At 40.6% G+C, this 15,654-nt stretch overlaps 1 protein-coding gene across 1 annotated transcript; it reads left to right on the forward strand.

Moving 5' to 3' along the window:
- The first annotated feature begins 1,506 nt into the window (after window positions 1–1,506).
- On the forward strand, window positions 1,507–3,465 carry kcnf1b (potassium voltage-gated channel, subfamily F, member 1b). The gene has a single exon (XM_021574140.2). The coding sequence runs from the start codon at window positions 1,633–1,635 to the stop codon at window positions 3,088–3,090; it is 1,458 nt and encodes a 485-aa protein (XP_021429815.2). The 5' UTR covers window positions 1,507–1,632; the 3' UTR covers window positions 3,091–3,465.
- Window positions 3,466–15,654: the final 12,189 nt, after the last annotated feature.

A 15,654-nucleotide genomic window follows, 5' to 3' on the forward strand; every position in this document is an offset into this window, starting at 1 on the left:
GATACTTTACTGTTGGCATGACACAGGACTGATGGTAGCGCTCACCTTGTCTTCTCCGGACAAGCTTTTTTCTGGATGCCCCAAACAATCGGAAAGGGGATTCATCAGAGAAAATGACTTTACCCCAGTCCTTAGCAGTCCAATCCCTGTACCTTTGAATAATATCAGTCTGTCCCTGATGTTTTTCCTGGAGAGAAGTGGCTTCTTTGCTGCCCTTCTTGACACCAGGCCATCCTCCAAAAGTCTTCACCTCACTGTGCGTGCAGAAACACTCACACCTGCCTGCTGCCATTCCTGAGCAAGCTCTGTACTGGTGGTGCCCCGATCCCGCAGCTGAATCAACTTTAGGAGATTGTCCTGGCGCTTGCTGGACTTTTTTGGGCGCCCTGAAGCCTTCTTCACAACAATTTAATCGCTCTCCTTGAAGTTCTTGATGATCCGATAAATGGTAAATTCAGGTGCAATCTTACTGACAGCAATATCCTTGCCTGTGAAGTCCTTTTTGTGCAAAGCAATGATGACGGCATGTGTTTCCTTGCAGGTAACCATGGTTGATAGAGGAAGAACAATGATTCCAAGCACCACCCTCCTTTTGATGCTTCCAGTCTATTTTTCGAACTCAGTCAGCATGACAGAGTGATCTCCAGCCTTGTCCTCGTCAACACTCACACCTGTGTTAACGAGAGAATGACTGACATGATGTCAGCTGGTCCTTTTGTGGCAGGGTTGAAATGCAGTGGAAATGTTTTTGGGAGATTCAGTTCATTTGCATGGCAAAGAGGGACTTGCAATTAATTACAATTCATCTGATCACTCTTCATAACATTCTGGAGTATATGCAAATTGCCATCATACTAACTGATGCAGCAGACTTTGTGAAAATGTATATTTGTGTCATTCTCAAAACTTTTGGCCAAGAATGTACTCTTCCTAACCTGCTGATTATGGCGAGTGCTTGAACCTCTGTGTTTATGCTTCACACAAATCCCCCCCCCCCCCCCCCTAATCTTCGTATTAATTGTGCTTGCTGTTTGGGGTTTTAGGCTGGGTTTCTGTTCAGCACTTTGAGATATCAGCAGATGTAAGAAGGGCTATATAAATATATTTAATTTGATTTGATTTCCCAGACGGTTTTTAATTTCACCATGTGTTGTCAAGACAAATAGGCCTATGTAATGGCTGTGCAATGCGCTCACCAACAAGTTCTACATCAATATCCAATCACCTCACTCACATCATATCACCTCACTTCAACTTAAACCATACGCAATATTTGTGTTTTTATTGCCCAAGACAACTTGGTAAATTCAACTGCAAGCAGAAAGTTGGCAACCAAGTGATATTTGCTCACATAGCTCACAGGCGCTGCAGTAGCAGTGTGTGCGTGTGTGTGAGTGTGTTTGTGTGAGAGTAAAACAGAGAGAGAGATTACTTAATTGCCACTTGGTCATGGAAGAGCGCTGAGCGGGGTTTTGCACAATGCCTTTCCTTCTTTTTTAAATGACTTTCTATAGGCTACCGGCACTTTAAACATTTCATGTGACCTACATGAAACACAAGTCTGTTTATTGCTTTTCGACATTTCCTCCCGTTATTATACTGCGTCAAAAATAGCCTACGACAGCAGGAAAGATGTGGACAATACCCAAACCCCGATATAAGAACTGCAACAAATTGGATACAAGGGATGAAGCCGAGATGGCCGTGAACATTGGCGGCGTGAGGCTAGTTTTAGACGGCGATGTGCTTAACCGCTACCCGGAGAGTAGACTTGCAGAACTGATCAACTGCTCAACTCTGAATTACGACATGATCTACTCACTTTGTGATGATTATGACCCGGGTAAAAAAGAGTTTTATTTCGACCGGGATCCTGACGCTTTCAGATGTATCATTGACGTGTATTACTTCGGTGAGATTCACATCAAACGAGGTATATGTCCAATTTGTTTCATTAAAGAGATGGAGTTCTGGAAAATTCACCAAAGCTATTTGGACGAGTGCTGTAAAAGTTACCTGGCTGAAAAAGAGGAAGAGCTGGCAGAGATTGTCAACAAAGTTAAGCTTATCTTGGATGATCTAGATGGGGACCCTTCTGTCAACTGCTCAGCGCAATGTCTAAAGTTCCTTTGGAAACTCATGGAGAAACCGGAGTCCTCTTTGCCTGCGCGTGGCATCGCCGTTGCATCTTTCCTCTTCGTCCTTGTGTCCTCCGTGGTGATGTGCGTGGGGACCATTCCAGAAGTCCAAGTAGAAGATGAAGAGGGGGACCTTGTGGAGCACCCGATGCTGGAGGCCATCGAGACAGCCTGCATAGGCTGGTTCACCGTGGAATACCTGCTGCGTTTTGTGTCCTGCCCAAACAAATTGCACTTTTTCCTATCCTTTATGAACATAATAGACTTCATGGCTATCATTCCCTTCTACGTGGTGTTGACCCTTACTTACCTGGGTACGGCCATGATGGATCTGGCCAAGGTCCAGCAAGCGGTCCAGGCGCTTCGCATCATGCGTATCGCCCGCGTCTTCAAACTGGCGCGCCACTCCTCTGGGCTACAGACTTTCACCTATGCGCTGAAGAGGAGTTTCAAAGAGCTGGGGTTGCTCCTTATGTACATGGGCATAGGGATATTCGTGTTCTCAGCACTGGGCTACACCATAGAGCAAAGCCACCCGGAGACCCTCTTCAGTAGCATCCCACAGTCCTTCTGGTGGGCTATTATCACCATGACCACCGTGGGCTATGGAGACATTTACCCCAAAACCACTCTAGGCAAGTGCAACGCAGCCATCAGCTTCCTGTGTGGGGTGATTGCCATTGCGTTGCCAATTCACCCCATTATCAACAACTTCGTCAATTTTTACAACAAGCAGAAAGTGCTCGAGACCGCGGCCAAGCACGAGCTGGAGCTCATGGAGTTGCAGTCTAGCGATGATTCACTGATGAAGGCAACGCGCAAGTGTGGCGCAGCGGGTGCGTTGGAGAGCTCGATGCGTACTTCGCATAGTGATAATTGTATACCACTTCTCGAGGAATCGACCAGGACTTTGAAGTCGAAAGATTATTGCTCGGAAACCGAATCATTTTAACTTGGAGAAGAAACATTATGTAGGGATGTGTTTCAATAGCTAGGTTTCCATCCAATTGGCGACAGATTTTCATGCGAATAGTCTAAAATCCGCATAAAAACAATATGCCTTGTTCCCAAACAATATGGCATGTTCCCATCAGAGACATGTTTCCATCAAATTGAGTTGTTTTAGATAAAATGCTGTGCCTGATGACGTAGTGCACATAAAAATACAAGGTAAATGGGTTTCCATCGCATCTTCAACTCTACGTATGGCTTTCTCGTACAAAATGTTGAGTTATTTGACGAGTGTGCCCACTCTGGTATTGGCACGTGCGCTCGAGCGTGCTGGCGCATGTATATCCTACATGATGAGATTATTATGGACAAAAGAGCGAGATTCTTTTTTTTTGTCAAACAGCAAACAAGCATCGAGGATCATGTCACCAGAATAAGACCCTCGATATTTATTGGAAGGAGTATCAAGTTCATCACCTTGCACTTTCACCACCCTGTGAAGTTCATGATAACTTTTCTTAATCTGTAGCCTAATAAACTGCATGCTTTCCCAACCAGTTATAGTGGGAGGACCACACAACATGTCATTGTGTGACTCCAAGTTTACTTCGATATAAGGGTTATTATATCAATATTTGCGCATAAAGGCGTTTCCACCGACATTTCTCGCATAATTCATTTTACCGACTAAAATATCGCACCTTGTCTAGCGTATTTTTTTTGTTGTCCACATTTGTAATGTTTACCGAAACATTTTATGTTTCCATCGGGGCTCATTAAATGTTTTATCCGACAATGCACTTTACTGGCATAAAAATGTTGGATGGAAACTTGATTAGTGAGCTATTTCCTCCTGTGGTTACTTCGTCTTTATGTGGGTCTACAGCTAAACGACTATCTTTAACAGTAATCCAATGGAGGACGTTTTCCTCTGAATTGAGTTTTTCGGAGAGAATTGTAGTAGTATTATTTATTTATTAGCATCGAATAAAGCGTTTGCATAAAAAAACATGAGTAGACAGGCATACTAATGTGGAGCTGAACCACCCCGTTCCCATCCCTTAGGGAAAGGTGCATTCTGAGGAAAGTAGTTTTGAAATGCAGTGCTCACACCTGCAGCCCCAGTCATATTGCTCCTATGTCTTTGATGTTTGTATAGGGGTTAAGGGCATGCCTGTTATTATTATACCGGTGCACAGAACTTTTATGCGCAGACTGCCTAGTGGATATATATTTTTCCAGTCCAGCCCGGTCCAGCCGCGCCCCGCTTGATCACTCCATTGTGTGTGTGTGATTGTGTGTACCTGCGTGCGAGAAAATGCTGTCTCAATGGGGAGAACAGTTCAGAGAGTGCCTACACTCGCCTACATGCAGGGATGAGGTCCACATATGGATGTGGTATAAATCTGAAGTCAAAAGGTCAGATTCCATGTGTTTTGTTTGCTGTTTAGCATTAAGTAAAATATCAGATAGGTATCAGATATGCCAAACAATTTGCAAAAGATCTGAATTGGGCTGCCTGTGTAAACGCAGCCCTTAGTAGTCTTTTACTGTGAATTAATTTGACCATGAAATAAAGAAGAAAATGGAAGATATCGAAGGTTGACTTGAATTGAGCCCTGTGTCATCCAGTCAGATACTATTTACATCCATACTATCATTTTTGCACACACTCCGCTACACAATTGCTTGACTGATCAGGCTAACAAAAAAAGTTGATCTGTTAAGGTTTGACTCTCAGAGCATATCTTTTCTGGCTTCCTTCAACCAAAAGCACACATCCACGTTATCGAATGCTTGCAAAAATTACTATTGCTGACAAACACATAAATATTCTGTCTCCCACGGTGTTCATTTGTTGGTCACCAATGACACGTTTCAGGGAGCAGATCTTTATCTAATAGCTTTATTTTAGGGACAAATATTAAATCATGTTATGTCCAAATGAATGGATTTGACCACAAAATAACTTATTAGAAGGAAAGACCAGACATTTACACAGACATTTTTATTACCTGCAACCTTTACCACTCTATTCACTCTATGCAAGTGCACATCTTTCTCAACACCATAGGTGGAATGAGATTATTTCTGTTTCCGTGGAGAATGTATTCTGTCTCTGCAAGGAACACAGCCTTTTGGTTACATTGAAAATCAATAAAATACAATCATGATGACCTTATAAGTCAATTACGTAAACCCAGGGGCTTAATTTATAAAATATTCTTACGCACAGCTCTGATCACAAATACTTTGAAACCCAAGCCAACGTTGGGATTTTTAAACATTGAACTTGACACTTATTTTGAACTTGTTTTTTGCTATTTTCTACATTGTAGAATAATAATGAAGACATCAAAACTATGAAATAACACATATGGAATCATGTAGTAACCAAAATAGTGTTTAACAAATCAAAACATATTTTATGTTTGAGATTCTTCAAAGTTTGTGTTGATGACAGCTTTGCACACTCTTGGCATTCTCTCAACCAGCTTCATTAGGTAGTCACCTGGAATGCATTTCAATTAACAGGTGTGGCATTTTAAAAGTTAATTTTTTTGAGCCAATCAGTTGTGCTGTGACAAGGTAGGGGTGGAATACAGAAGATAGCCCTATTTGGTAAAAGACCAAGTCCATATTATGGCAAGAACAGCTCAAATAAGTAAAAACGACAGTCCATCATTAAACATGAAGGTCAGTCAATCCGGAAAATCTCAAGAACTTTTAAAGTTTCTTCAAGTGCAGTCATAAAAACCATCAAGCGCTATGATGAAACTGGCTCTCATGAGGACCGCCACAGGAAAGGAAGACCCAGAGTTACCTCTGCTGCGGAGGATAAGTTCATTAGAGTTAACCACACCTCAGATTGCAGCCCAAATAAATGCTTCACAGAGTTCAAGTAACAGACACATCTCAACATCAACTGTTCAGAGGAGACTGTGTGAATCAGGCCATGGTTGAATTGCTGCAAATAAACCACTACTAAAGGACAGCAATAATAAGAAGAGACTTGCTTGGGCCAAGAATCACGAGCAATGGAAATCTGTCATTTGGTCTAATGAGTACAAAATTGATTTTTTTTTGTGCCAACTGCCGTGTCTTTGTGAGACACAGAGTAGGTGAACGGATCATCTCCGCATGTGTGGTTACCACCGTGAAGCATGGAGGAAGAGGTGTGATGGTGTGGGGGTGCTTTGCAGCATGGTTACCACAGCATCCTGCAGCTATACACCATCCCATCTGGTTTGTGCTTAGTGGGACTTTCATTTGTTTTTCAATAGGACAATGACCCAACACACCTCCAGGCTGTGTAAGGTGTATTTGCCCAAGAAGAAGAGTGATGGAGTGCTACATTAGATGACTTGGCCTCCATTATCACCCGACCTCAACCCAATTAATATGGTTTGGTATGAGTTGGGCTGCAGAGTGTAGGAAAAGTAGCCAACAAGTGCTCAGCATATGTGGGAACTCCTTCAAGACTTTTGGAAAAGCATTCCTCATGAAGCTGGTTGAGAGAATGCCAAGAGTGTGTATAGCTGTCATCAAGGCAAAGGTTGGCTACTTTGAAGAATCTCAAATCTAAAATACATTTGGATTTGTTTAACACTTTTTTGGTTACTACATGATTCCATGTGTTATTTCATAGTTGTGATGTCTTCACTATAATGCTACAATGTAGAAAATAGTAAAAATAAAGAAAAACCCTTGAATGAGTAGGTGTGTCCTAACCTTTTACTGGTACTGTATATATTACATACACAAAGACTAATTATAACCCACTAATATTATATGCATAAACCCGTTGCACATTTTCTGAGAGTTACAGACTATGCTAATCTAGCTAATTACCTAGTGGGAATTCATTCCCTTTAAACTGGTGACAGAAAACACATCCTCTCACTTTTCAGTAGTCACTGGGGAGAGGTGAGTCAGAAGCGTTTCCAAGGCCTCACAGGAGAACCCAGTCACTAATGATGGATTACCACTGAGGAAACTCAACCATCTTTAAGGGTATTTTTGGCATTGAGTCCAATTCTAGGAGTGATTACGCACATAGGCTACTGAAAGTTACGACATTTTTCTATACATAAATTTTTTTACCACAATGCTGTATAATGAAAAAAACACTAGACAAAATATGTTTTAGATTCCTAATCCTGAATTTACTTGTGTGTAATTTTTGTAATGAAACTGTCAATATATCAAATTAATAAAAAAACACTGCCATATTGTCAAGAACATTGAGGGATATAGTTGAAAGCTATTGTTCTGTCCTCTGAGGTATGTCTGAATAAATCAGCAGGTGGAAATGTGTTGGGTCAAATAACAAAGAGACAGTTGTTGCAGTCTATCATGCCAGCCTCCTATTGTAAGGTGACCTTTTAAGAATCCTTAAACCTTACAGTCAACCTTGCAGTTGCATGTATGGATTTTTCTTTACCTCTTTCTCTATTCTCTTTCTCTATCGCACCCACGCACCCACGTTGTCTATTGGCATTTCAGATGATCCTGCTGGGCCTTTCAGGGTGGAAGCACTTTTGGAAATGTATTTTTTGGCGGGGAGATTGAAGTTTATGCTTCATATTTTTAGGAGAAAAAATAGCTTTATAATCAATAATACATGTGTTGTGAAAAGGGCGCCGCCAGTTGGAGATGCTGTAGGTTGCTGACTTGATCCTCCTACGTGGTGTGAATACGGACGAAAATACTGTGTGCTGAATATTTGTTTTTACAAAATAAAACATATCTTGCTGTGTTTTGACAATAAAACATTCATGGGTGTTAAACTATTGTTCATATTCTATATGAATTTCCCACAAATACTGTATTTACCTGGTCCTTTTTTGAGTTATCTGCAATCTCAGCCCTGCTGAAAAAATAGCATAGCCCAGCACAGGTAGGTGACCAGCCTTCGTTGTGTTTTCGCTGGTGACCAGCTTTGTTGTGTTTCGCTGGTGATCAGCCTTCGTTGTGCTTTCGCTGGTGACTAGCCTTTGTTATGTTTTCACTGGGGATCAGCATTCAATGTATTTTTTTCACTGGTGACTAACCTTCATTTTCTTTTCTCTGGTGACCAGCTTTCATTTTATTTTCTCTGGTGACCAGCTTTCATTTTGTTTTCTTTGGTGACCAGCCTTCGCTGTGTTTTTTCTGGTGACCAGCCTTCGATGTTTTTTGGATACATAAGCTGATCACCAGCATATGCTGGTCAATTAACATTGGATTAGAATATCTTTACCAAAATAAAGGCTATTTATTCACTTACAAATGTGCAAAAGGTATGCTATCTAGCATGTAAAACCATCAAATTGTATATGTTTGTCCAACACATCTCAACAGATTACCCACTATAGTAGTGTAAACATACACTGAGCGTACAAAACATTAAGAACACCATCCTAATATTGAGTTGCAACCATGTTGACTGCAATGCATTTATCCCAACACCCTATTCTTCAGTCATTCATTTTCCCCATAGGAATGGCTGAACAAACCAGAGTTAACTAACCTCTGTTAACTAATTTTTTAGCTGGCAAGCTTTATAGGGAGGCAGCATTTTCTTTCAATATCTGTGTTATAGGGAGGCAGCAGTTTCTTTCAATATCTGTGTTTTTGCATGTCCATTGATTTATAAATTAATCAATTATTTTATCTTATTCTACACAAGGATAAATACCATACATTTTTCTTAACTCATCCAATCTGTTAGTTGGACTCATTGCACCCGTTACTGAAATGGTTGTTCCAGTTAAAAAGTGTCATTCATTCATCATTCTAACCCTAGCAGTCTTTCTGAATGCAGATTTTGGGAACCTACTCTGGCTGGATTCTAATAGCAATTAAATATCACATTGCAAGCCAGCATAATTTGACTTGATGCTGGTATTTTTTTAGCTTATTCTGATCACTAGTGTCCAAAACACAGCGAACACTGGTCAACACGGGAAACACAGCGAAGGCAGGTCTCCAGCAAAAACACAGCGAAGACTAGTCACCAGCAAAAATACAGCGAAGACTGGTCACCAGGAAAAACACAGCGAAGACTGGTCACCAGCAAAAACACAGCGAAGACTGGTCACCAGCAAAACACAGCGAAGACTGGTCACCAGCAAAAACACAGCGAAGACTGGTCACCAGCAAAAACACAGCGAAGACTGGTCACCAGCAAAAACACAGCGAAGATTGGTCACCAGCAAAAACACAGCGAAGACTGGTCACCAGCAAAAACACAGCGAAGACTGGTCACCAGCAAAAACACAGCGAAGACTGGTCACCAGCAAAAACACAGCGAAGACTGGTCACCAGGAAAAACACAGCGAAGACTTGTCACCAGCAAAAACACAGTGAAGACTTGTCACCAGCAAAAACACAGCGAAGACTGGTCACCAGCAAAAACACAGCGAAGATTGGTCACCAGCAAAAACACAGCGAAGACTGGTCACCAGCAAAAACACAGCGAAAACTGGTCACCAGCAAAACACAGCGAAGACTGGTCACCAGCAAAAACACAGCGAAGACTGGTCACCAGCAAAAACACAGCGAAGACTGGTCACCAGCAAAACACAGCGAAGACTGGTCACCAGCAAAAACACAGCGAAGACTGGTCACCAGCAAAAACACAGCGAAGACTGGTCACCAGCAAAAACACAGCGAATACTGGTCACCAGGAAACGCACAGCGAATGCTGATCACTAGCAAAAACACAAGGAATGCTGGTCACCAACGAAAAGAAAATGAATGTTGGTCACCAGCGAAAACAAAATGACACCTGGTCTGCCAGCATAACCAGCTAGACCATGCTGGTCAGACCAGCTAGACCATGCTGGTCAGACCAGCTTGACCAGCTAGGCCATGCTGGTCAGCCAGCTGAACCAGTTAGACCATGCTAGTCAGACCAGCTTGACCAGCTAGACCATGCTGGTCAGACTAGCTTGACCAGCATCCAACCAGCATTGTCCTGCAAAGACTAGCATGGACAAGCATAGACTATCATGGACCAGCTTGAAATTCATGCTGGTCTATGCATTATAACATTTATGCTGTTTTCTGGCGTCAAATAAAATAATAGACAAGTGCAAAAATACCAAGCGGACTCTCCTCACAGATGTCTCTATTCTTAGAATAAAACACTTGTCTCTACAGACATAGTCTCTTGCGCCCTGAGTCTAGTACAGGCAAGATGTGTAAAGACATTACATAAAGATTTCTAAGGCAGACTGAATTTACCACCTATTCCCCATGGGTACTAACTTGAAAAGGCTATATCAAGTAGCAGAAGAATCCCAATAAAATCCTATTCCCGTCTCATTTTCCTCATGTCTGAAGGGGAAATATAACAAACCAGTAAGTAGGTGATTACTCTTAGGTGGACATGAAATGTCAATTGCTTGGCAAACTTGGAGAAGTCAAATACCCTATCTGCAACAAATTAGTATATGCTGATGATAGTATTATGTGTGCCCGATTGTTGATCTGGCTGTATCAAAACTGAAGTCAGATTTTATGGCTATGCAGGAATGCCTTGCTGATGCAAAACGTGTGCTTAATATGGGCAAAATTAAATATGTGTTGTTTTAAAACTCTTAAGAATGTTTCAGATGAAATACATGCTCACTCATTAGATGGTTCTCCAATTGAACATGTTCCCACATATAAATACTTCGGCATTTGTGTTGATATGGATTTGACATTTAGAAAATTAGCTATTTAAGAAGCTAAGATTGAAATGTGTCTTTTTCTACAGGAACAGGCCGTGCCTTTCTCTAAGCAGTAGGATGCAGATTATTCAGTCAACCTTTTTTATCTATAGTGATATTATTTGTCAAAGTGCAGCTACTACTACTCTTAAACCTTTGGATGCCATCTACCATAGTGCTCTTCTTTTGTTACAGGCAACAGTGTGAAAACAACAGTATAATGTGTGAGCTCCATTTTCACATCCCATTTCTCAAAGACAGTCTAACTCCTCTTTAATGTCACTGACTGCAGAACTGTGTCCTCCATACAAACTGCTTGAGGGTGAGAGAGAGAAGAGAAGTCCTTGGCCATGCTTATAAAGCAGTGAGTATTTGGCTTCACAGGTATTATTGCAGGCATGTTATGTGAATGTGGAGTTAATAAATGGCCATCCAGGAGGCTTGACATCAGCAGCCATTTCTTTATCTACAGTTCAGCCTTTCTAATAATGAATGAAGAAGACAGATCTAAATTATTCACATCCCCACTACAGTACATTTTCATTCATCTGTGAGGACTAATAAGTGCTTCACCTTTGTCCTAGCAATTAATAGCTCCTTACAAGAAATGGGGCTTTGGTACAAAGTTCATGGAGAGAATGTATTTCACAGGTGAGGTTTTGGTTTCACTGAGTCTTTGGAGACTGTTCAACCTGGATAAGAGACTTCTGTTGAGAGTCCATTTGATTTGTGACCCATTCTTCAATTCAGTTACACTTACTCCTGAAGATTGGAAGTGCTTCATCACTATCAAAGGTGTAAATGAAAGCATACCTTTGTACTAAACAATCTGCTCCCCAGCTAGGTCTAGTCACTGTCTGTTCATCTGTTCTTAGAGGACAAATGTCCCATGGGCATTTAGTCTTTAGGAGGAAAACCGGCCCATTTATTACGACAGAGCAGTTTTATTTCAAAGATTTTAAATGGACTTATTGTAATTAGGGATAAAATGTGCTTTTTAAAAATAAACAAATATTTGGGAAAGAAGCATTAAATACTTTTAACATGTCCTATTTCTGCATAAATGGGCATTTGTTTGTAACACCAGAATGATGAAGAACCAAAATATTTAAAAAATCAATGAATACATCACACTATGTGCAGTTTAGTGATTACTTATGCAAATTAGACCTTAGTGAACTGGACAAATGATGCACGGGAACTGTGAGTAGACTAGACACAGTCTCTTAAACACAGTCCCTTACTGAAGTGATATAGAATGTTTACAGCTAGACAATGAAGAAAACATGGTACTGCCAGGGACCCAGATGCTTAGACCTCTTTATTTGGGCTGGCGACGAGGTGATGGTGGAGTGGAAGGAGCAGTGGCGACCCGTCATTTGAGACCCACCTGTTTAAAAAATATATATACAGTACCAGTCAAAAGTTTGGATACACCTACTTATTAAAGGGATTTTCTTTATTTTTACTATTTTCTACATTATAGAATAGAGAAATTATAGATCAAACGTATCGGTCCTCACTGGCCATTGGACATAAACATTACATAACAAGATAGAAATTGCAAATTCAACTCGGAATTCCAAGTCGGGAACTCAGGCCTCTTCCTAGAGCTTCAACCTGAAGATCCCTGACATCATGATTCAACCTTGTCCCAGTTGTCTTGAAAGCACCATAAATCCAGAGAATGACAGACTCTGACGACAAAGTTTGATGACAAAATGTCTCAATGAAGGACCGCCCCGCCAACTTCTTGTTCAAGTGAGTACAGCACAAGGCGAGTCCAAAAAGGTTGTATATGTTGCTGCATAAATGATGTAATATGACAGGGAGATATGTACACTGTAGTTAAGAAAGTAATACTAAGTGTATGTTGTGTAGTAAGCTGTTAGTAGCCCATATGCCTCACCTTAACAATTTGTTCCCTTTTCCCCTTAGCCTACTGTTCTGACTTGGTGGTGCACATGTAGCCTATAGCCTGTTTTAGAGAAATGTCATCAAATATTGTAAGTGCTGTCATTGTCTGCTTATATGTCCCCATTAGTTATCCTATGTTTCTGACTTGGTGTACAGGGAGAATCCTGTAAGAACAGCCCATGTTCTGAATTCTGTCCCTGTACATTTCAAAAGTGCTGAACAAATAGTTATATTGACTACGTCTGTCCTAGCTCGCTCATTAATGTCTTAATCGAAATTACGGACTGCCTCTAATCTGCTCGTCATCCCCATATGCCATAGTTTGTACATCTCAATTGTCAGTAGAAACCACATTTGTTTAAGAAAATCAGCCATATCAGCTATGTTTTTTTAAAGGCAGTAAATTAAACTGAATGAACTGTTTCGCTGCCAGACAAGACTGCTGATAGCCAGGTGTAGCAATGACTGCTGTTGGGACTCTGCTGTTGGAACAGCTTTATGTAGGCCATAACAGTTTGTGGGCAGTGTTGTGTAGTGGCTTTGCTGCCATGCATCCCCAAATTGTTTGTTGTTATTTGCACCACCAAGATTTACATGCTAAAATCGCCATTGGGAAGAAGGGACATGGTTGACAACAGCAGCGCTTTTAGCATGATCAAAATGTTACCCGTGAAGTTTGTTCAAGTCAATTATAATGAATGTTCTGTCAACACATAATTTCAAAGGCCCGAGGCCCCCCTCCCCTCTTGGATATCTCATTTGTGGATTAGGCTACTTTGCTGCTCTCCTTCTTTCACAACCACACATCTCTTTGTTCTTTTATTTTCTGAGCTGGCCAGAGCACCCTCATGGTTTGTGAGCTCTTTTCTGCGTTGACACTGTCCCTGGCAAAGGAGTGAAAACACCATAAGGCTTAACTTCAGAGAAACACAAGAAGAGAATGACTTGAGAGATTAGATATCTGGTCCCCAAGCGCCTCTGTGGTGTAAATGAAGGACACAAGGCTATCCTTCCTACACACACTGGATTTGACTGGGCCTGTAGTGTGTTCCACTCTGCTGATTATTGCTTGTGTGAAAAATAGACTCCAAGGTTATCCCATATGGATTACTAGCTGTAACAGAGCCTGTTCAAAGAAGGCTACTGTATTGGCAGACCTCTAAGCTGTTAATTAAAGACACACAAAACAATACCCAGTCATATATAGGGATTCATAGTTTTTTATCCTTAATGAATTGACAGATTAAAAGGATTTAATATATGACACTGCCGCAGCCAATAATCTGCTCCAGGGATGCTGCGTGCCTGGTCGTTGACCCTGTGCTTCCATTCGGTGTGAGTGTGTATGTGTGCACGTGTGTGTGTGATTAAACATGGAGGGGTGCTGTCCGAGGTGCTGAGAATCCAGCACTGTACCAATAAAACTGTAAATTCCGGTCCTGTGAATACGATTTCCAGAAGTTATTATGCAGTTTCTTGGATTTTGTTTGGCTCAATCGATGTCTCCTAGTTTTAGCACTTGGATAATGTGATGCTTGCTGTCTGGCGTCCCTGTTGCCTGGAGATAGGTAAAGCATGGGACGAAACATGTCATAAGCATACAAGGAAAAGGGACCTCTACAAATGACATTATCCTCACTTTATGCAAATAAGTACATTTACAACATCCCTTGTATTGGTGTATTCTCCTTACATTCGGTCATTTCAAATAGGGTGTTTAATTAACAATTTCAACTGGCACACCATTTTATTTCAATATGGAAAATTGGGTAGCATTTGGATGAGACGTTGATCAGTGAGATTGCAACCTATATTCACCCACTCAAAATGCGATTTCAACCACGATTTCAACCATTTAAAAGGGAATACAATGTCAGATATTTTGTTTATTTATACAACAGATGAATGTGTTATCATCACTGTGCTTCATCTAATAGCATAACCAAATGATCTGGATTGCAGTTGAGATTACATAAAAAATTCAACTGATCAAAGTAGTTCGAGATTTTGCGCAATTGTGAAGATCTCCACAGACCTGCGACGACCTATGTAGGCTATCATGTACATGCACGCTTTATGATTACATAATACGAAATGTATATATATAGCCTCATAATGTGGCCATGGATGTGCTGCTCATTTTAAGGTTGAATGTTACATTAGTTTGTAAGATTGCCTTAACTGTAGGCTATTTTACTGTATTACAAAAGTAATGTTTAATTGTATTTGGTTGACAACGTAACCAAACATCAACATTTAAAATTAAATGTATCTTCTGCTTGGATAGTTTCATCTGTGCCTACAAAGGAATAATTGATATGTTGGATTCATGTCTCCACCTCAAAGTAAAAAAATAGGTTTAAATTCACATCAAACCTAAAATGCACATTATAGTTTGATTTTATTTAGTCCTATTCTTTAACTTAGATTTTTGTTTGAGATGTAGAGGTGAATGAAACATATCAATTATTAATTTGTAGACAAACTGGAATTAAAGCCAGACTAAGTCAGTGCCACAGATGGAACTATCCAAGCAGAAGATACATCTCCTTCAAATGTTGATATTTGGTTGCATTGAAAACCAAACACAATTAAACATCACTAAATATCAGTACATTTGAAATAAACCAGAGCTTGAAAGCCTAGGCCTATGTATTGTATATTTTTTGTTGAATCCTGGGTTGAATTGAAACAATAGCTGTTGATAACTTTGCAAATTATATATAGGCCTAAATATCACCATTGATGATATATGAGTGATAAAGTATGGGAACGTTTATTTGCTCAGTCAAAAACCTAACCTTTGGAGTGACTTTGATAGCAACAGTGTATCTATTTAGTTTTTAACTGGAGCTCTCTCAACAAAAAAAATTCACGATAGCACATTTGTAATTGTCAGTGAAAATGTCATAGCTAAGCTAAAACCAAAGGGTAGCTGTAGGTAGATC

The sequence above is a fragment of the Oncorhynchus mykiss genome, chromosome 19 (genome assembly GCF_013265735.2).
Source record: "Oncorhynchus mykiss isolate Arlee chromosome 19, USDA_OmykA_1.1, whole genome shotgun sequence".
NCBI classification, from domain to species: domain Eukaryota; kingdom Metazoa; phylum Chordata; class Actinopteri; order Salmoniformes; family Salmonidae; genus Oncorhynchus; species Oncorhynchus mykiss.

Coding starts and splice junctions, on each gene's coding strand:
- kcnf1b (XM_021574140.2), top strand. CDS start 1,633: ATGTGGACAATACCCAAACCCCGATATAAGAACTGCAACAAATTGGAT.